Source organism: Vulpes vulpes, chromosome 1 (assembly GCF_048418805.1).
Source record: "Vulpes vulpes isolate BD-2025 chromosome 1, VulVul3, whole genome shotgun sequence".
In the NCBI taxonomy this organism is placed as follows: Eukaryota; Metazoa; Chordata; class Mammalia; order Carnivora; family Canidae; genus Vulpes; species Vulpes vulpes.
In genome coordinates this window covers 81,248,197-81,271,075 of record NC_132780.1, presented here as the reverse complement: position 1 = coordinate 81,271,075, position 22,879 = coordinate 81,248,197, and the positions used below count along the sequence as shown (strand labels likewise).

Sequence of the window (22,879 nt, the reverse complement as noted above, 5' to 3'; positions counted from 1 at the left end):
AGCAGTAACTGAAGGTACGATTTCAAAGAGAAACACAGAATGGAACGCTTTCAAGAGAAAAGGATGCAAAATTGTGCTGTTGGAAATTCAGTGACTGATATAAAACAGCACTTCGCAGTTAAAGGAGAAAATTATTTTTGATTAAATAAGGGCTGAGACTATCCACTGTAGGGGGCACCTAAGGATCCACGTTTATCTCCAACTTCGTCACCCTATAATATACGATATGAAACAAATGTTTCGAGGGATACGTTTTCCAAAAGGTACCAACTCTGCACCAAAAGGGCCAAAAGCCTCCCAGAGGACGCGGGGCGCCAGAATAAAGCGCATCCTCAACAATATCACTCCTATCTAACAAAATGTAAGAGAAGTTGCATCCCGCTGTCAAGGTTTTCAAGGTTTTTCCGGGGGGTGAGGGTTTGGGGCGGGGGCGTGGACAGATTCGGGAGACAGCCGCTCAAAAAAAAAAAAAAAGCGAAGGAATAAAGAAAGACGTTTTTTTCCGATGAGAGAGTCCTCCGATGACACAGGCCTAGGAGGGGAGCGCCAGGGGCCCCCCGAATCCCAGGCTGGACAGCATTCCTCAGGTAGGGGACGCGTCACCTGAGCCACAGGTGTCAGCGACAACAGCAAGGACCGAAGACCCCGGCGCAGCCAAGGGCAGGCTCAGGGCAGGCTCAGGGGAGGATGCGAGGCGGGCTCGTCGCCGCCCGAGCCCCTCGCCGAGCCGGCCCGGGGGGTCGGGGGTGAACACTCACCTGCGGCCGCCGAGGCTCCGTGGGAAACCGCCCACCGCCCGGCGGAGGGGAAGGGCCGTGCGGGGCTCAGGGCGGCGAGGAGGCCGGGCCCCGCGCAGCCCCAACCACTCTGCTCCGTGCTCACCGCCCCAGGACGGCGATGTCCAACCGTCACCAGCCCCGGCGCCGCTGCAGCTCGCCGAGAATTTGAAGGCAAACCCGCCAGGGTCACTTCCGGTGCTGGGGGCGGCCTCGGCGGCTCCAGCGCTCGCGAGGCGACGCCCCGGGAGCGAGGACGCCGGGCGGCGTGCGCGCGCCGGGCGCCAGGCCGGGGGGGGGGGGGGGGGCGGGGCTGCAGGGGCGCGCCTGCGCAGTCCGCACCCGCTCCCGGCGGCGTTCGGGGCGGGAGTGGGGGTGCGCGGCGCTACGCTAGCTAGCATCCCGCGTCGTACCTTGGTATCTTCTTCTAGGTTCTCGCTCCCTTTTCCTCCCATTTGATTTTCACCGTGCTCCTCAGAGCTTAGGAAGCCAGGGGGTCTGTTTTACTGGTGAGTGCCAAGGGCCGAATAATTTATGACAGATCCAGTTTTAGACCCAAATAACGCAGAATTCGACTGAGGCGCTGGTCACGACCCAAGATTGATAACATAGGGAATGGGTGAACAGAGATGATGCGGACATGCTGCTCGTGGAGTTTTGTTTTCTTGATTTATTTATTTTTATTTTTTGGCCATCATTTCAATGCAGGCGGACAACACAATACTGTGATGTGCCAGGATTTGCAGACGCGTGCTCCAGGGTACAACTGGCCAGGCTTCCTCAGCCTCAATCTCCGTCCTGTCCCAACACCTGAGGCAAGAGGTACGAGACGCGTTCTCCTTTAGGAGCGCATGGTCATTGAAATCATAATCTTAAATCATCGCAGTAATTTAACACAGATTTATGCAAAGGCATTCAGTTCAAAGGAAAGCTATCCATTTATTCCACTGATATTTATTGAGCAACTACTATGCTGTTGACACTGTGGTAGGCATCAGGTATACAGCAATCAAAAAAATATAATGTCTCCGGATGCCTGAATGGCCCAGCGGTTAAGCGTCTGCCTTCCTCTCCGGGCGTGATCCTGGGGCCCTGGGATGGAGTCCCGTGTGGGGCTCCCTGCAGGGAGCCTGCTTCTCCCTCTGCCTGTGTCTCTGCCTCTGTGTGTCTCCCATGAATAAATAAACAAAATCTTTAAAAACATACGTGTAATGTCTCATGGAGATTAAAGTCACACATTTTAAAATTTATTTATTTATTTATTCATGAGAGACACAGAGGGAGGCTCCATGCAGGGGCCCACAATGTGGGACTCGATCCTGAGTCTCCAGGATCACACCCCAGGATAAAGGTGGCGCTAAACCACCGAGCCACCTGGGCTACCTAAAATTCTCAGCTAAGTAGAGAATAACAGTGTTGCTGTGCATAGGAACTCCACAGTAACAGAGCACCGGAAATTGTAATTAGTTTACTATCTATTTATTTATGAAACAGAGAAAGAAGCAGAGACATCGGCAGAGGGAGAAGAGGCTCCCTGCTGGGAGGCTGATGTAGGACACCATCCCAGGACCCTGGGATCATGACCTGAGCCAAAGGCAGGTGCTCAACCACTGAACCACCCAGGTGCCCCGACATTGTTGAATTTCTGTTTACAATAATGGTTTAGGTTTTCTTTTTAGCTATGTGATTGGTAAAAAAAAAAAAAAAAAGTGTACCAAATCAATGTGATCAATGTTGATAACATGACACGATAGATTTTTCTTGTAGTGTTTATTGATATGGCATGAATATGGCTTTTATTTATTTTTTAAAATTTAATTTATTTATTAGAGAGAGAGAGTGCATAAGCAGGGGGAGCGGCAGAAGGAGAGGACAAGCAGGCTCCCTTCTGAGCAGGGGATCATGACCTGAGCCACCCAGGCACCCTTGAATATGGCTTTTATTATTTTTTTAACTTTTAATTTTTAAAGATATTGTTTATTTATTCATGAGAGAGAGATACAGAGAGAGGCAGAGGCACAGGCAAAGGGAGAAGCACATTCCCCATGGGGAACCTAATGAGGGGCTCGATCCCAGGACCCTGGGATCACACCTGAGCCAAAGGCAAATGCTGAATTGCTGAGCCACCCAGGCTTCATAAATGGATGAAAATTATTTTTATTTGGGGCACCTGGGTAGCTCTGTGTCTCTCATGAAAAAATAAAGTCTAAAAAAAAAAGAACAATTTGGGGAGGTACAGATTAATTACCCTAGTTAGGCTGAATCTACTTTCACCTTTTATAGGTATGCAAAGGTATGCTGAATTATAGAGACCATTTGTACTTATAAAACTTTTCAAACAGAGGCACCTGAGTGGCACAGGGGTTAAGCAGCCTACTCTCTTGGTTTCTGCTCAGATCATGACCTCAGAGTCCTGGGACAGAGCCTGATTCTCCCTCTCCTTTTGGCTTTCCACCCTCCTTTCTCTCTCTAAAATATATAAATCCTTAAAAAATTTTTTCTCAAAACAAAGTGAGTATGTATTATATAACTACATTATATAATACTATATATGAAATAATAGAACAAGCAAAACTAATCTAACAAAAAGCTGATCAGTGTTTACCTGAGGCTGGATTAAGGGTGGGAGGAGGGAAGAAAAGGATTAGATTTCATAGAGGCATGAGGAAAGGTACTGAGGTGATGGAAATATTATATATCTGAATTCGGGTAAGTGTTACACAAATGTATGTATTTATTAAAACTCTTCCAAGAGTACATATAAAATGGATGCATTTTATTGTGCATAAATCATATCTCAATGAAGTTGATTTTTATTTGTTTTTAAATATTTTATTTATTTATTCATGAGAGACACACAAAAAAAAGAGAGGCAGAGACATAGGCAGAGGGAGATGTATGCTCCATGCAGGGAGCCTGACTCAGGACTGGATCCCAGGTCTCCAGGATCACGCCCTGGATTGAAGGCAGGTGCTAAACCTCTGAGCCACCCGGGCTGCCCTGAAGTTGATTTTTAAAGTGAAAAACCTCCAAAGAGAGGCTTACATTCACCAGTTCAGTTTCTTCACTATCTGTACCAGTTTGGGAAGACTAGGCTAAGCTGTAGTAGTCTCTAAATCAGAGGTTTCAAACAACAGGATTTGTTTTAAGATTTTATTTATTTACTCATGAGAGACACAGGCAGAGGGAGAAGGAGGCATCATGCAGGGAGCCCGATGTGGGACTCGATCCCAGGTCTCCAGGATCACGTCCTGGGCTGAAGGCAGGCGCTAAACCGCTGAGCCACGTGGGCTGCCCAACAAGATTTGTTTTTTAATCAGAATATAAACCCCCTAATAACAAAAAGAACTCTGAGCTTACCAAAGGGGCTATAAACTTGTGCTCCTTTGAACACTATTTTTTTCCTCAATTACTCTATGTGTTCACAGCAGAATGAATGCAGGCCCTGGGACCTTTGGCATGGGGGGTGGGAGGGTGGGGAAGAGGTAACTTGCACAACTTCTGCCCACATCTCATTGGCCAGAGCAAGTCATGTGACCAAGCCTACCTTCAAAGGTACAGGGATGTGCAATTCTGCAGTGTGCTCTGAAGGAAAAAACGGTATTTGTATACCACACTCATGACTACTACACTAAACATTTATTCTTTTTTTTTTTTTTTTTTAATTCATGAGAGGCCCAGTGAGAGAGGCAGAGACACAGACAGAGGGAGAAGCAGACTCCCTGCGGGGAGCCAGATGCAGGACTGATCCCAGAACCCTGGGATCATGACCTGATCAGAAGGCAGATGCTCAACCACTGAGCCACCCAGGCTCCCCTAAACATTTCTTCTTTTACAAGGTAGCTTCTACAACCACCAGCCTTCTAATGTGATTGTGCCCAAACTGATGCTCAAAATTATTATTAAAATTATAGGGGATCCCTGGGTGGCTCAGCGGTTTCGCGCCTGCCTTTGGCCCAGGGCACGATCCTGGAGTCCCGAGATCGAGTTCCGCGTCGGGCTCCCGGCATGGAGCCTGCTTCTCCCTCTGCCTGTGTCTCTGCCTCTCTCTCTCTCTCTCTCTATGTCTATCATAAATAAATAAAAATAAATCTTTAAAAAAAAATAAAAAATAGGGGATCCCTGGGTGGCGCAGTGGTTTGGCGCCTGCCTTTGGCCCAGGGCGCGATCCTGGAGACCGGGGATCGAATCCCACGTCGGGCTCCCGGTGCATGGAGCCTGCTTCTCCCTCTGCCTGTGTCTCTGCCTCTCTCTCTCTCTCTCTCTCTCTCTCTCTCTGTGTGACTATCATAAATAAATAAAGGAAAAAAATATTTAAAAAATAAAATTATATATATTTTCCTGGTGAATGGTCAGATTAATTTGGCAAGATGATAGGACACATGAAGGGAAATTATGGAAATAGAAAGAGGGGGGGCACCTGCGTGGCTTAGCTGCTTGGGTATCTGTTTTTGGCTCAGATCATGTTATTGGGGTCTTGGGATGAGCTCCTTTTGGGCTCCCTGCTGGGGTGTGGGAATCTGCTTCTCCCTCTCTCTCTGATCCTCCCCCTGGCTTGTGCTCTCTCTCTCTTTCTGCCTGTCTCTCTCTCACTTTCTCATATAAATAAATAATAAAATCTTTAAAAAAAGAAAAAGAAGTAGAAACATAGGTACCAGTAAAGGGTGTAAACTTTATTCAATAGACAAAAGGAGCCATTGAAAGTTTTCAAATGAAAGCATTAAGTTATATAGCAAATAGATTAATTTGGCAGCTGTGAGGAGGAAGATTTGAAGGGGGGGAAGAAGAGGCTGGGAGGCTGTTGTAGTGACCTCTGGTATTACATAGAAGATAAAAGATATTTCTAGAATAACTACAATAAGTCATTTTTTAAAATTTATTTTTAAATTTTAAAAATTTATTTTTTTAAAGATTTTTTAATTTAAATTTATTTTTATTCATTCATGAGAGGCAGAGAGGAGAGAGAGAGGCAGAGACACAGGCAGAAGGAGAAGCAGGCCCCATGCAGGGAGCCTGATGTGGAACTCCATCCAGGGTCTCCAGGATCACGCCCTGGGCTGAGGCGGTGCTAGACCGCTGAGCCTCGGGGGCTGCCCCAAATAAATAAATTTTTAGGCAGCCCTGGTGGCTCAGCGGCATAGCACCGCCTCAGCCCAGGGCGTGATCCTGGAGACCCTGGATGGAGTTCCACATCAGGCTCCCTGCATGGGGCCTGCTTCTCCTTCTGCCTATGTCTCTGCCTCTCTCTCTCCTCTCTGCCTCTCATGAATAAATCAATAAGAAATCTTTAAAAGTAAATAAATAAAAATAAAATTTAAATTTTTATTATTTACTTACTGTTTTATTCATTAACTTAAATTTTTAAAATTTACATTTCATCCAGAGAAATCTAAGAGACTTTCAGGACCATTTAATTTTACTCACCTGATTGATTTTATCTGGCAGTCCTTGTCTGCATACTTCAAAAATTTGAGCCATCTCTTAGGATACAGAGTATAAATAAGACGAGAAAATTCTAACCCAGGTAAGAATCTGCTGAATTTTTAGATTATGTCACAATATTTGTAGTAACAAAATGGGGCAGATCCCTAACATTGTTCATTAATATTATTATGTACATTCTTCCTAAATAATAGCTTCCAACACAGTCCTGCTACTCCCAGATTGCTGAATGCTACAGAAAAAAAAAATATATATATATATATATGTGTGTGTGTGTGTATGTATATATTGCACCACCATGAAGATTGATGCACCATAATTGTGTATCTTCCAAACTACCTGAAACATATTTTTCTGCATATTCCACCTCAGTTCTCTCTCCTACTCTCTTCACATTAGTTATTTCAGACTTTCACCATTTTCCTCAAGCGAGCCACCTGCCCATTTCTGTCCTTTAAGCAAGTCATTATGTCTCCACCCTGGGAGAGAATGGAAGCTAGCAGAGTGAAATTTCCTCAACTTGATCCCTGAGTTTGAGACTGCCATCTGGCCACCAAATACTCATTTTCCTTACTTAGTAACAGAACCAAGCTTGATGAAATTGGGCCATCTGGAATAAGGACTACATTTCCAGACTCACATGCAACTACTAGGTGTGGCCATGGATCTAACTTCTGGCCAGGAAAAGTGTTATGTACAACTTTAGGAAGGCATCTTAAAAGGAGAGGCCTTGAAGCTGCCCCATACCCTCTCTTTTCATCCCTTCTTTTTACCAGGTGAGAACAGGATAAAAATGGATAAAGTATAAGCCACCAGCCTTTTGAATACAAGCTGTATGATGAAGATAGCAGAACTGAACAGACGAAGTGTGGGCTTTGTGGAACTGCCATACCTGCTGTGGACTGCCAACTCCAGATATTGCATGCCTAAGCAATGACTTTTGTGTTGTATATGCAGAGAAACCTAATCACAATACACGGAGCTCTACTTCACACTTGCCCTTTGGTTTTTGCCTCCCATTTCAATGAAAGCTTATCTTCCTTTGTCTACACCCAGGTCCTCCACTTGAATTTAAAAGAGTTTGAATTTAAAAGAATTTAAAATAAAATAAAAAATTTTATTTTTATCTACTGTTTTGTTGCTAAGCAGGCAATTAGGGAACCCCGGGTGGTGCAGCGGTTTAGCCCTGCCTTTGGCGCAGGGCGCGATCCTGGAGACCCGGGATCGAATCCCACGTCGGGCTTCCGGTGCATGGAGCCTGCTTCTCCCTCTGCCTATGTCTCTGCCTCTCTCTCTCTGTGTGACTATCATAAATAAATAAAAAAATAAAAAAAAAAAAGCAGGCAATTAACTTGATTTGATTCGCTGGTGGGTAGTACTTCAAATGCCAGTTAAACTTTTCATTCTGGGATACCTGGGTGGCTCAGCAGTTGAGCATCTGCCTTAGCCTCAGGGAATGATCCTGGAGTTCCAGGATCAAGTCCCACATCCAGCTCCCTGCATGGAGCCTGCTTCTTCTTCTGCCTCTCTCTTTCTGTGTCTCTCATGGATAAATAAAATCATAAAAAAAAAAATTCTTCTCCACAGATGTGTGGTAAATGATTCAGCTAGAGATTTGAGGATTTCTCAGCCAAGATATCATGAAAATTAGATAATCTAGTGCCATTCCTTTCTTCCAAGGGTTGACTTCCATCCAGAATCTGCCTGTTCTTGGTTGCACTCAGTATTTTTAAGTGGCTGTTTTTGTATTTTCCCCAGAGTTTATAACAGTTCTGGGTAAAGTCAATCATTAGGAGCTTATGTGGTCATTGTAGAAACAGAATCCAGTTATTTTTCAGGTAGGTCATTTGGGTGCTAGTTTAGCTAATAAACCTGAAGGACCAGAATGAAATCAAAGAATATAGTTAGAAAGCTATTGCAGTAATTTCAGGTAAAAGCTCAATTCTGGCCTCAACCAGAGTAGTAACAATGAGGCTGAAGAGGAATTAGAGAAGAATGTACAAGGTAAAGTAACTGAGTTTCATGATTGATTGCATGGGAGATGATCAGAGTACAAAATGACCTCCTTAAATTGTTTTGCAAATCAGATTATGGATTATATCAGATTATAAATTCTATATTAATTAGGGTATAAGTTCAGCAACAGTAACAAATGGAGATGATACACACACACTCACACACATACAGACATTCTGCAGTTTATCAGACCAGCCTGGACAGACAGCCCCACACCACACATCTTTCAGGTAACCAGGTTCTTTCCTTTTTTTAAATTTTATGTTTTTACATTTTTTGAAGATTTTATTTATTCATGAGAGAATACAAGGGAATATGAGAAATATGGGCTGCTCTAGCAGAGCAGTCAAAATTTGGACAGGGATGGGGGCTCTATTCACGAAAGAATGAGAGAACTGGGCAGCCTGAGTGGCTCAGCGGTTTAGCGCCACCTTCGGCCCAGGGCATGATCCTGGAGACACGGGATGGAGTCCCACATCGGAGTCCCTGCATAGAGCCTGCTTCTCCCTCTGCCTGTGTCTCTGCCTCTCTCTTTCTCATGAATAAATAAAATCTTTAAAAAAAAAAAAAAAAAGAATGAGAGAATGGATGCTGGGGAACAAGAGCAGCCTGTGTCATTAGTCAGCCACTCTGGGAACCAAGAACTCATGAGAATCCTTTTTCCACCACGGAACAAATTTAACCCTTCTCCGGGGGAAACAAAGTCCCACCCAGATTCTGAATCCAGCAGTATGTTTAGGATCTCTGGATTTAAAGTAGGAATAAGGAGAGAATAGATGTTAGGGACAACAATAACTGCCTATGTTTCAGACATCAATTTGACCTCTTTCCTGTACTCTTCACACACACAAATAGATAAACTTTTGTGTGTTTGGCTTTGGCATAACAAAGTAGAGTCACAAACATGCCAAACGTGGGTTTATAGTATAGTATAATGAATCATAGGAATATGCAACTTGCATCAGTTATACAACAGCCTCGAGTAGACTATAAAAATAATTTTATAAGGAAGTGCAAACAAAAGAATAAAGGAGACTAAGAATGATGGTAATGCTTGAAAAAGCAAAAAGAATACAAAACTAAAAGTGTTCATCCATGTAAAGCTGATTTAAGATACAGCATCAATATATGTATTTTCTCTGGTAGGCAGTCATGAGATAAAGGATTATAAATAAAACAGATTATCCAAGTACGTATTTTAAAAATTTTAGAGTGGACTCATGATACAAATTGAGGAGTCTGATAATCAGGAAGGTTTAAATCTGTGCTGATCTAAAGGAAGCCTTTAACCTGAAATATTTATTGTACTTATGTTGGGCAAAATGAAAACTGTCTTAGACTAACTCTACTCAGTTTGCCTTACCCCTATTATTAGTTGTATATATTTTAATCTAAAACATTGAATTTTTAATAATAAATTTTGAGAATAAAGATTAAAATACATTTTTGAAAATGAAATCAACATACTCAGTGCTTAGTGCTAGTCAGCTCTCCACACATAATTGAAAGACTGGAATTATTATTTTTTTTATTATCCCAGCAAATGTTACACTACAGAAAATGATTGGGAAAATACAAATAGAGTCATTAAAAACACAGGCTGATTATTCATATCTACTACATTCAGAAGTATGCAAAAACAATTTAGTTATATTGCAAAGCTGTAATTCCTTTTCCTAACAAAGCATTATTTTATAAAACTGTAGTGTCTCATTGATTCAATTTTAATACAAAATACTTATATACACAATACAATATAAAAGTAAACTGTGGTATAGTGCCTTCCACAAAGGGATATATTAAGGCGCTTTACAAATATACCAATATGTTGACCCAAATTACTTTTTGCTTTAGATTAAAATGAACAGGCTAAATAAATGTTTCACTTTAAATACCGAAGGGATTTTTGTTTATTAAAGAAAAATTTCTAAAGTACCTTAGGTAACAGCAGCAGCAATATCTAAAACTCCTCCCACTGTATTCTCTAATTTCTAACATATTATTAAGTCAGAATAAAACATTTCCGCTCACAGTTTTGCACTTTGCAACAGCAGAAGGTAATAACTTTTTTAAAAAGTCAATCTCAAAGTGACTTCTTAGTCATACATTCTATAGTTCCTATTACAAATAAGGTAGAAAAGATATAGCAATAAGGCCTGCCTTAGAATGTCACTGGACAATACATAACAGTATCTACAATTACATAATTATAGAACACATTTTATAAATACTATTGATATACATAAAATGGGGATAAGTATAAGAAAGACAGCAAGTTTTTTCATGAATGGGAAAATTATTTGAAAAATAAAATACGTATAACCAATGTTTTCACTCTATTTCAATTGAAAGCATATACGTTTTTTCATGTTCTCGTATTTTTGGTCAGGAAGCACCAGATTCTGTGCTAGAAGGACTGGATATGGTTTGGGAATAAGATAGCTAATAAGTATATCCAGAATGTTAAAACTGCAGATACCAAAGGCTTGTCTACTGCTTCACATAAACACAAAAAGCTTATGTTGTCAGAGGAAATTTTAAAAGAACACAAAATTTGTAGTGTCAACACAGATTTTGTGGGGAGAGGGGGAGGAGACAGCACCTTAGTTTTCCTACAACATAAATGTAACAAAGTTGGTTTTGTACATTGCATTGCAGCACAATCCAAAGTAAAACAACTAAGTGGAAATTCCAATAAATCTGACAGAAAACCCAAAGAGCCAGAGGGATATCTTAAAGTTTGAGTACTGAGTTAAAAATTCTTGAACTACTTTGTTTCGAATAGGATTTTATAGCACTAATTGAGTGTTCCATGAAGTAAAGACTGCCAACTCATTATAGTGCCCTTTCTTCAATTCTCTGATTAGAAGTCCTTCAGAAATATTTCCATATCAAGCCTATAACAAGTCAAACATTTATTTCAGTGCCCTCAAGAGTATGTTTAAATGCCTTAGTGCTGTACCAGCAAGAGGGAGGCATTCCTAGGGATATCTTATCACATGGTATAGACTTTTTCCATCACAGATTATCACTGTTTATACAAGATGTGCTTATCTGAGTATCAGTAAATTTAAAACAAAGTTCTTAGTTTAACATATCAGTGTTCTTACAGGATACAGGTCCTTAACCAAGTCTGTGAGTTTTCAACATGTCCAGAATCCCTAAGACTGCACGCAGCATCATATATGCGTGTGTGTTAATATGCATTTTTCCAGGAAGAGAGTCCCTACCTTTCACCAGATTCTCAAAAAACCAATGAATCTCAAAGACCCACCGCTACACAATGGGTTATCCAGTGGTTTACAAGCTGAGCTCTGAGAGGGACACCTATACAAAGGTGGGAAGTGTGAGCTAATAAATCTTCATTGCCCACCCAATTCAACTGGAACAGCTTTGCCTTTAATTTTACTTACACGTATTACTTCCACTAGCTTTTTTCCATTAGTTTGAAAATCACTAAAATTATGCCTCTTCTGATTCAGACATAAAGTTTTGATAAAACAATTCCCTATCAGTGGAGCTTAAAAAAAAAGGAAGTAAAATATAAATTTTACTAATGTCAGAATACAGCCCTTTTCCCCTTCCTAAAAGAGAAGCTAAATGTATTTTGGTATAAAACCATTAAGTGTTCCTTAAAACCTAAGCATTATATATAACAGGCATGCTGTAAAACATATTATTTAACCTTAAGTTAGGAGGATTTGAATTTTCTACTAAGACCGCTATGTAACTTTTTTTCTAATTACTAATGGCCACCTTAAGAATTAAATAATAATTATTTCACCAGTTAATCTGCCCAAATAGCCAGATTTCCTTTGCCATAACAATCCATGAATACAGTACTGTTCTGAAAGAGGAAACATATAACATTACTGATGACATAACCAAAACTGTCAATATATAGAAAAAATACTTTTCTAGTGAGTACCCACTAATAATTTTTCTAATTAAAGTTTCATATGAAACTGAAAATAATCTCTCTGCTTAGGATGTGGAAACTTAAAACAAATTTTTGAAGTAAAAATATGAAAGATTTTAGCATTCAGTACTGTAAATTTTGACTTATGGCAACTTTGTTCCCTTTTAAAATCTAGAAGCAGCATTAAAAAATATCGGTATAGAAAGAAAAATGGTAGTGCTTTGCTTCTTTTAAAGCCAGTAATTCTTGAGAAATAAATGCTAGAAGATTAAATATTCCAGAGGGAAAAAAAACAGATAATCTGCATTATTTTTCTTCTGATGAATATACTGTTTCAACCCTGTATTTCTTAGTTCCAAGATGTAAATTATCAGATTATCATTAGCCTAGGTACACTCACTGCCATAATGGCTTAATTTCTATAGCTTATTTTGTACCAAAAACAAGGTTATGGGGTAAACAAAAAAGAGCTCTGTGAATGTGGGGTACATATTTGGTTAAAGCAAGATAAAACTAAAACTGTCTTTCAAAAAAATTTCAAAAACTCTTGTCTTAAAATTATTTAGTGTATGTACAAATAGATACCAGGCTTCTCCTTTTAAACAAAGCACTATATTTTATTTTAAGTACTTTAAGTACCAAGAACTGACTATAGTATTCAGTTCATAATTTACTTTCTTTATAACAATTTTTTCTAAATTACTGATTAAAAAGGCTGGAATAAATTAACATTTTAAAAAGATTTTCCATAATTTAGGAACATAAAACATTGTACACAGAGCACTCATACAAAGCTCTGTCACATTTGCATAATTTTACTCTCAGAGCCTCAAAAAACTCTATGTTTCGGGTTTTTTTCCAAATCCTCATTACAATGATTTCCTAGTGTGTTAAACATACACTAGATCACGATTTTTGATCTCTGAGCCTGTGTGCTGATCATCTTCATCTGACTGTTGCTCTGAGCCTTGTGAATTAATATATTCATATTCAATTGGCTTTGGATAATTATATGGGTAGCCATTGTCATCAAAAAATCTCCGAAAGGTAAATTCATAGAAAGCATGTTCAGGGTGCTTTCCATTTTTATACCATCCGTTGAGAGTGTCATTTACGTTTTCTTCCTCATTATCATCACTCCATAACTTATCAGGATCAACAGGATCAAAATTTGATGTATCTGTTGGGTGTGTGATTTTAGGAATATATGAAGCAGACTGCTGTCTTAGGTCGCTAGAGAAATCAATTGTTTTAAAAAATGGATGAGCTTTTATTTCATCAGCCCCATTCTTGCCTAAGCGATCTTCTGGTCCTCGGCAAAGTTTAATAATAAGATCAGAAGCTTCAGGACTCAGTTTAGCTTGAGGTGGAATGTGAAGAGATGTCTGCCAGTTGATAACCTTTAAAAGAGATTTTTAGAAATTAGGAAGGAATTGATAAATAAGAAAAACAAAAATTTCCTTGAAGCTTTTTTTTTTTCATTTTTAAAAATTATTTATTTATTTATTGATGAGAGACAGAGAGAGAGAGGCAAAGACATAGGCAGAAAGAGAAGCAGGTTCCATGTAAGGAGTTGGATGTGGGACTCGATCCTGGGACTCCAGGATCACGCCCTGGGCTGAAGGGAGGTGCTAAACTGCTGAGCCACCCAGGCATCCCTCCTCCAAGTTTTATAGCAAAAAGTTTTACCAGACTATTTGCATCTTTAAAAATAAATTGCATGGTATTTTGCCTTTCTTACCTTTAATAATGAGTGAATCAATGGTGAGAAATAACCTTTCCTCCCATTCCCTCCTCTCCAGGCAATTTATATTCATATTACAAGACTCATCATTTTAAGTTTTAGCTCCTCTTTTAAACTTCTACCTATGGCAGAAAATGACTATTTCTACTGTGCCTCCTGTTTCATGTATTTACTGGTATCATAGTATCTCTAATACTTTGTGGTATCTATTTATGTCTATGTCCTTCTACCACAGATAAAATTCCATAAGGCTACAGACCATGTTTTGTCTTTCTCAGTGCTTGGCAAGTTGCCTGGCACATAATTAATAGATGTTCAATAAATATTTATTCTGGCTTTGAATAAAACAGAATGAGGGAGAGAGGGAGGTAGGAAGGAAATAAAGAACGGAGAAAGAGAAGGAAGGTAGTAGGTAATCAAATATTTTTTACTATTGAGTTTTGAAAGTTCTTTTTATAGTCTAGATATAAGCCTTCTGTGGGAAATATGATCTGCAAATATCTTCTCCCAAGCTGTAGCCTGTCCTGTCTTAACTGTGCAATTTGTTTTTTGTTTTGTTTTTAAACACTATTATTTTTTGAGAGAGAGACAACGTACATGAGTATGCAGATGCATGCATGAGGGAAGAGCAGAGGGAGAGGGAGAGGAAAGACTCTCCAGCAGACTCTGAGCTGAGCATGAAGCCCGACATGGGGCTCTATCTCATAACCCTAAGGATCATGACCTGAGCTGAAACCAAGAGTCGGATGCTCAACCGACTGAGCCATTCAGGTGCCACTTGACTGTCTTTTGTATACTGAAAGTTTTAGATTTGATGAATTCCAATTTCTCAACTTTTTCTTTTATGGATCATGATTTTGGTGTCATTTCTAAGTATTCTCTGCCTAACCCTACCTAGGCCATAAAGATTTTTCACCTGTTTTCTTCTAAAAGTATTATAGCTTTATATTTTATCTCCAGATTGATGATCCATTTTGAGTTAATCTCTACATAAGAATGAAGTTTACATGGAGTTTCAGTACATACTTTTTTTTTTTTTTTAAGATTTTATTTATTTGAGAGAGCACACACAAGCCAGGGAAGAAGCAGAGGGGGAGGGAGAAGCAGACTCCTCACTGATACAGAGCTGGATGTGGGGCTCAATCTCAGGACCCTGGGATCATGAATTGAGCCAAAGGCAGATGCTTAACCGACTGAGCCACCCAAGTACCCTGAGTTTCAGTACCTTCTGTATGTGGCTGACCAGTTTTTCCTATTATCATTTGCTGAATACTATTCTTTCTCCATTTGCACCTTTGTCAAAGATCAAATGGTCCTATTTGGGTGGTTCTATTTCTCTGTCCTGTTCCATTTACTGTTTGTGTCCTTTTGCCAGTATCACCCTGTGTGAATTACTGTAACTTCACAGTAAGTCTTAAAATCAAGTAGTTGATTCCTTTTTCTTCTTATTTTATATTTAAATAAATAAATATATTTCAAACAGTATTAAATAATTATTAAATAAATATTAAGTAATATTAAATATTTATTTATTTACTTATTTAAAGATTTTATTTATTCATTCATGAGAGACACAGAGAGAGAGAGAGAAGCAGAGACACAGGCAGAGGGAGAAGCAGGCTCCATGCAGGGAGCCCGATGTGGGACTCGATCCTGGGACTCCAGGATCATGCCCTGGGCAGAAGGCAGGTGCTAAACTGCTGAGCCACCCAGGGATCCCCTAAATATCTATTTTTAAGTAGGCTCCATGCTCAGTGTGGAGCCCAATGTAGGGCTTGAACTCACAACCCTGAGATTAAGACCTGAGCTGAGATCAACTCAGATGCTTAACCAAGTCACCTGGCAACCCCTTTGCTCTTCTTCTAAAAAATTATTTTCATTATTCCAGTTTCTTTGTCCACCCATATACATTTTAGAATTGGCTTATCTATTTCCTCAAAAATTAGAACAGAATTAAATCTATAGATGAATTTGAAGATAAGCTTTACTATGTTGAGTTCTCCAACCTATTAGCATGGCATGTCTCTGTATTATTAAGATCTTTCTTGATTTCTTTCATCAGAGTTTGTAGCTTTCAGCATATAGATCTTATTCATGTATTATTAAATTTATACCTACATATTTCAATTTGGGGAAGCTTCTATAAATGGTGCTGTTTTTAAATTTCAGTTTCTGGTCCTTTATTGCTTGAATATAAAAATACAATAGATTTGTATTTATTTCTATTATATCCTACAAACTAAGTAGTTCTATGGGTTCTTTCATAAGTTCCCTGGGATTTTATTTATTTTTAAGATTTTATTTATTCATGAGAGACACAGAGAGAGGCAGAGACATAGGCAGAGGGACAAGCAGACTCCTTACTGGGAGCCTGATGTGGGACTTGATCCTGGGACTCCAGGATCACACCCTGAGCTAAAGGCAGACGCTCAACCACTGAGCCAGCCAGGCGTTCCACCTGGGATTTTCTATATAGAAAATTATGTCGGGACAGCTGGGTGGCTCAGCGGTTAAGCATCTGCCTTCAGCTCAGGGCATGATCCCAGGATCTGGGATTGAGTCCCACATCGGGCTTCCTGCGTGGAGCCTGCTTCTCCCTCTGCCTGTGTCTCTGCCTCTCTCTGTGTCTCTCATGAATAAATAAAATCTTAAAAAAAAAAAAAAGAAAATTATATCGTCCTCACTGAATGGGGGCAGTTTTTATTTCTTTATCATCTGTATGCCTTGTATTTCTTTTGTTGCTATACTACACTGGCTAAGACTTCCAGAACTATGCTTATCTATGCTGGTAAGAATAGATATCCTTGCCTTGTTCTTGATTTTAAGGAGAAAGCATTCAATTTTTCACACAGCCACATACATACATAAATATGTATATATGCATTTACTTTCATATATACATATATTAAAATGAAGGTGAAATAAAGACACTTTCAGACAAATTGATCTGAACAAAACCTGAGGGAATGTGTTACCAATAGACTTATAGGTGACTGACTCTTGATTTCAGCTCAGGTCATGATCTCATGGTCCTAGGATCGAGCCCCATATTGGGCTCTGGGCTCTGCTTGGGATTCTCTTGCCCCCTTTCTTCTCTCTCTGCCCCTCCATGGTGTCTTTCAAATAAATAAAGTAAAAATCTTAAAAAAGAAAAAACAAAAAATTCTAAAGAAAGATCTCTCTCTCTTTTATTTTTAAGTAGGCTCCACACCCAGTGCAGAGCCCAGTGCAGGCTCAAACCCACACTCCTGAGATTAAGACCTAAGCTGATGTGATGCCTGGGTGGCTTTGACTCAGGGCATGATCCTAGAGTCCGGGGATCGAGTCCCACATCGGGCTTCCTGCATGGAGCTTGCTTCTCCCTCTGCCTATGTCTCTGCCTCTCTCTCTCTTTCTCTGTGTCTCTCATGAATAAATAAATAAAATCTTAAAAAAAAAAAAAAGACCTGAGCTGATATTAAGAATTGGATGTTTAACTGCCTGAGCCACTTAGACACACCAGAAGTTTTAAATATCTTCTGTTAAATGCAATGAAAGAAGTAGTTACAACTTAGCAAGAAGCAACAGAAGAGATAACTTCACGATCGTCAAATAATGATTAATAGTGAGTTAGTTCAAGAGTTAACCAGGTTTAAGAAAGTGGGGAGGATTGTGGAAGATGGGAAAGAAAGAAGTAAGACATCCCCTAAAGAGGAAATGGTATGAACAGAGGAAGAGAGGGCAAGTTTGGACTTTAATCCGTGGACATGGGAACCACTAAGGGGTTTTTAATGGGACTGCTGACGGTCCAAATTGTGCGTAACTTCTCATTTAAGTGCCAGAGGTAATTTCAAGTGGAGATATATACTTTGTAGTTTGGAGGTAGGAGGTGCATGGAAGGGAACAAAGTCACGAGCCAGAAGGTGACAAAAAATAAATTAAAATAAATCTATAAACAGTACTAAAGACTTCCTTGAGAATGAGTGAGGGGGAATATAGCACTATAACAACAGTGAGAAGATGCAGAGTAGAGTTCACCTGAGGATTTTAGTGGCTTTCTATAACCTCACAAATTCATTTTTAGGAAAATGAACTCTTATCCCCAATGGGAGGCTCAAAGTCATGAATTCATGACCCCAAGATCAAGCGGTGCTTGCTCTATTGACTGAGCCAGCCAGGTGCCACATACAAGTTCATTCTTAAATTCCAGATTAAATTTTCCTCCTCTAAGTAAAAGACTGCTAAAGGTCTGTGATATAAGGACTATGTGACAATCCTTTGGTACAGATTCTATATCTTACCTTCATTTGTGTTTCTAATGGTGTTTGTGCCAAGAAAGGAGGCTGTCCCACCAACATTTCAAAAAGAATTACACCAACACTCCACCAATCACATAACTGTGTATAGCCTAAAATAAGATACCAAAGTTATAGTTATTCATAAACTTTTAAAGAAGTGCTCAGGATACCATCAAAATTAATTTTAAATCACCAGCTAATTCTATAGAAATTAATATTTTTATTATAAACCTGAAAAATAAGTCATGTGCTAATTAATTTAAGTTTCAGCTGGTCTAAAAGACTATTGAGATATTATGAAACTAATGTTTTACCTGTTCGTAACAATACTTCAGGTGCAATGTAATTGGGAGTCCCAACCAATGAATGTGCAAGGCATCGCTGGTGCTGGCGTGCAGCTCTCCGCTCTAGTGGTTTTAATCTATCTCCACATCGACAGTTAGAGGGGTCACCCCATTCATTACTGAAATCCATACTATCTTGCCGTGGATGGTCACCTGTGTAGTAAATAGATAAGTAAATAAAAGCCTCCAGCACAAGAATGTACCCAAAGCCTGTTAATCTTTTAGCATCACAATTTAGATTTAACAATACTCTTCCCTTGAGACAAATTAAGACACAACATAGGCCATTTCGTTGATGGTGTTTATTATTGGCTAGAGCCTGTGCTCTGAGATCTCAATAGGACAAGTTTTCCCCCCCAAAAAATTAGCACAAGATTCAGTAATTTACTTGATGTTAAACGATCATAATGAAAGTCATGAGTAGATAGGATCAGGAATCTGTTACTCAGACTGGTCCCCATTACTCATCTGAACAAAGTTTCAAACAAATTAGATCCGTGTTTCATTCACTCAACAAATGATAAGAAAGATAAGGTTCTTCTCTCAGGTAGTTTCTATATATGGAACAAGCAAAACAGATACATATATAACAGAGTGATGCGCCCCATCTAGAGAATCAACACAGGATAATATGACAAACATACTAGGTGGCTCAGGAAGACTAACTGAAGTAACATTTGTGAAAAACAAGGGCTCAACCATTTGAAAATCAGGGCAAGGCATTCTAATAGAGTAACAGAAGACCAGTGGCAATAGTAGAGAATGGAAGACAACAGAGTGGGAGCCAGTACAGTTGGGTTTTATAAGCAAAAGAAATGATTTGCCTTTTATTCCAAGTACAGTGGGAAGATATTGGAGTGTGAGAAGCAAGAGAATGACGAGATCTGATTTTATTTTTTTAATTTTATTTATTTTTTGAGAGAGTGGCAGAGAGAGAATGAGTGAGTATGGGGGAGCATGAGCTGGGGAAGGGGCAGAGGGAGATGAAGAAGTAGCCTCCTGCTGATCAGCGAGACCATAGGGGGCTTGATCCCAGGGCCTCGAGATCATGACCTGAGCTGAAAAGGCAGATACTTAACCGAGACACCCAGGTGCCCCATAATCTGATTAATGTTTTATTTTTTTTATTTTATTTTATTTTTTTAAGATTTATTTATCTATTCATGATAGACATAGAGAGAGAGAGAGAGAGAGGCAGAGACACAGGCAGAGGGAGAAGCAGGCTCCATGCTGGGAGCCCGATGTGGGACTCGATCCCAGGACTCCAGGATTGCGCCCTGGGCAATAGGCAGATGCCAAACCACTGAGCCACCCAGGGATCCCCTGATTAATGTTTTAAAAAGAAAACATTAACTGCTGTGTAGAAAATAGATTATAGGAGGACAACAGTAAAAAGTGACCAGTTCAGAGACTATTGCAGTTAAGCTTGGATTGTGATGGTAACAGTGAAGACAGAGAAAGGTGAACAGATCCAGGGTATTTTTAGAGGTGGAATAAGCAGTATTTATTGATGGATTAAACGTAGAGGGTGTGAAAGAAAAAGAATCAAGGATAACTAAGTAGGTGGTGTTAGCACAATTTACTAAAATGGGGAAGCCCTGGAGGGGAGAAATTAAGAGTCGTTATTGGCAATGTTAATTTTGAAAGGCCTATTAGAAACACACATGTGGTGCCTTGGTGGCTCAGTCAGTTGAGTGTCTGACTCTTGGTTTTGGCTCAAGGCATGATCATAGAGTCCTGGGATCAAGCTCCGTATCAGGCTCTATGCTTAGCATGGAGTCAGCTGGAGTTTCTCTCCCTGTGCCCCTCCCTCCACTTGTCCACTCTCTCTAAAATGAATAAATCAATCTTAAAAAAAAAAAAGAAAGAAAGAAAGAAATACACATGAGAGAGAGAAGCCATTTCTAGAGAGAGATTGGGAAGTCACTGATAATGAGATGGCATTTAAACTTATGACTAGATGAAATCACCTAGAAAAACACATCTGAAATTAACCTGTAATAATCATTGGGGGTGTTTGATTAAAATACAATTTCTTGGGGTGCCTGGCTGGCTTAGTCCGGAGGGCACATAGCTCTTGAACTCTGGGTCATGAGTTCAACCCACATCAGGCATGGAGGCTAATTAAAAAAATAAAAAGCAACCTCTAAAAAAAATGAAATACAGTATCTCCCCTCCAGTGAAGATTTTCAATTAGAAGACTGGAATAGAGCCTAAGAATATTTTTAAGAAGAACTTCAAGTAATTTAGGTGAATCTGGGAAGACAGGTTCAGATGTTTCAGTTCTACCCATTTAATATCAATTTACTGTGTTCACTTAAGCACAGGAGGCTAATAAGACTTACCTCAGAAGATTACTGTAACCCTTAAGTTAGAATATATGCAAAGAACCTAGTCATAGTAAGTATTCAAGAATTATTAGATCAACTTACACTTCCATTAGCGCTTTGAAGGGATCTTGGTGAGGCAGTGTGGTGTAGTAGAAATAACATGGCCCTGTAATCAGACAAACCTAGGTTCAAAGCCTAGCCCTTATACTTCTTTTCTGTCTGACCTTGGGCAAGTTACTTCGTCTAACTAAGCCTCAGTTTCATTTTTTTTTTTAAGCCTCAGTTTCTTTATCCTGCTTCAGTAATATTGTGAAGATTAAACAAAATTATGTATATAAAGTGCTTAAGGTTGAATAAACTGTGTAATAATTATACAATGGAATCCTAAATAGTAGTAAAAAAAAAGATGTCATAGGCAGTAACACAGATCAACCTCAAACATGAACACTGAAGAATATATATAGCATGATTACATGTAAATAGTGTGCAAGACTAGACAAAATAAAATAATATTGTTCAGGGTTACAGACATATGTGGAAAAAGTATAGAGAAAAGTAAAAAGCTGATTACAGAAGTCTGAAATAACGGTTACCTCTGTGGAGGAGTAAAGGGAAAGCGATCGTTTAGGGCCTTTAATAGTACTGATAATCTAGTTCTTTTTTTTTTTTTTTTTTTTTTTTTAATTCATGAGAGACACACACACAGAGAGACAGAGACACAGGCAGAGGGAGAAGCAGGATCCATGCAGGGAGCCTGACGCGGGACCCGATCCCCAGGCTCCAGGATCACATCCTGGGCTGAAGGCGGCACTACGACGCTAAACCACAGAGTCACCTGGGCTGCCCTGATGATCTGGTTCTTAAGCTGAATGGCAGGTATGGGGCTTCATTTAAAAATTATTTTTAAAATGTTATTTGTCTGACATATTTCAAATTGAGAAAACATCAAGAGGTGAACTCAGTAATGTTAATGATATTTAAAAATAACTGAATCTAACATATTCTTTCATAAGTCTAGATGTCTAAAGGATTCACTCACATTTATCCAACAGTTAAGACCTAGAATCAAGACTTCTGGCTTCCATCCAGTGGTAATACCATCTTATATCTTATTGCATTAATAAATCATATTAATATGTACAAATTTTATGATTTTACTCACCACTCTGATAGTACTTAGAATCATGTGTCCATCTGAAGCCAGTGCAGAGGCCGAAGTCAGTCAATTTAATGTGACCATCACGATCAATCAAAATATTATCAGGTTTAATATCTCTATGAATAAAACCCATTTTATGAACACTTTCAACTGCACAGGTAAGTTCTGCTATGTAGAATCGTGCCAGATTTTCTGGAAAGATGCCCATTCTAATTAATAGGCTCATCATATCACCCCCAGGAATATAGTCCATTACAAAGTATAAATTGTCCTTATCTTGGAATGAATAATATAGACGAACTACCCATTCATTATCAGCTTCAGCCAGGATATCCCTTTCAGCTTTAACATGAGCAACTTGATTTCGAAGCAGAACATCTTTCTTTCGAAGAGTTTTTGTTGCATACAAAGCCTTAGTGTCTACTTTTCTTGCTAGACAGACTTCACCAAATGCTCCTATTCCTAGTGTCTTTATCTTCACAAACATAGACTTGTCCATTTTAGCCCTCTTAAGACGGATGTAATTAGACTCTTTTTGGCAAAGCATCTTTCTCATTTGATCCTGCGCATCTTGAGATAATCCAACCTAGGCAAATAAACTGAAGGTTAAGTGAGGAATTATCTTCTATATCAAATATTATAAAAAATAGTTTGGAAAAAACTCAGGCATATATTTAAAGGTTAAATGCATAATAATTTTTAATAAAGCATGTTAGAAATCTAGAATATACTTCAGAGAAAATTAATTATCAAAGTGCAGCTTAAGGGATAGTTAACAGGATATACAAAAGTGAGTATATACGCAGATTCTGCTGTGAAGAGCAAGAAGATAATACCAACAGTCAGCCTTCAACTGTTCTCTAATGCACCCC

General features: G+C 39.4%; 2 protein-coding genes and 1 long non-coding RNA gene across 6 annotated transcripts in view; 1 reads left to right on the top strand and 2 right to left on the bottom strand.

The window, feature by feature from the left end:
• Window positions 1–1,041, bottom strand: part of KATNA1 (katanin catalytic subunit A1) — a 46,233-nt gene extending 45,192 nt beyond the window's left edge. The window contains exon 1 of the mRNA XM_025997986.2: window positions 759–1,041. The gene's annotated coding sequence lies outside the window, so the exon portion shown is untranslated. The remainder of the gene's footprint in view (window positions 1–758) is intronic.
• A 68-nt stretch (window positions 1,042–1,109) lies between these two features.
• Window positions 1,110–7,344, top strand: LOC112919514 (uncharacterized). 2 transcript variants are annotated; one of them, XR_011994074.1, is made up of 5 exons: window positions 1,110–1,285; window positions 1,485–1,598; window positions 2,271–2,399; window positions 6,222–6,300; window positions 6,995–7,344. It is a non-coding gene; the product is annotated as an uncharacterized lncRNA (long non-coding RNA). The 2 variants fall into 2 exon arrangements; XR_011994073.1 differs by having other exon boundaries at window positions 1,135–1,285; window positions 6,160–6,300.
• A 2,392-nt stretch (window positions 7,345–9,736) lies between these two features.
• Window positions 9,737–22,879, bottom strand: part of LATS1 (large tumor suppressor kinase 1) — a 50,372-nt gene continuing 37,229 nt past the window's right edge. For 2 of the 3 annotated variants that reach the window (XM_025997990.2, XM_025997991.2), the window contains 4 exons: window positions 22,011–22,593; window positions 18,489–18,671; window positions 18,178–18,284; window positions 9,737–13,553 (listed from right to left, as the gene is read on the bottom strand). In XM_025997990.2, coding sequence (XP_025853775.1) covers window positions 13,044–13,553; window positions 18,178–18,284; window positions 18,489–18,671; window positions 22,011–22,593 — 1,383 coding nt within the window. In that variant the 3' untranslated portion in view covers window positions 9,737–13,043. Of the gene's footprint in view, window positions 13,554–18,177; window positions 18,285–18,488; window positions 18,672–20,950; window positions 21,015–22,010; window positions 22,594–22,879 lie in introns of all 3 variants that reach the window. The other variant, XR_011994083.1, reaches the window with a different exon arrangement.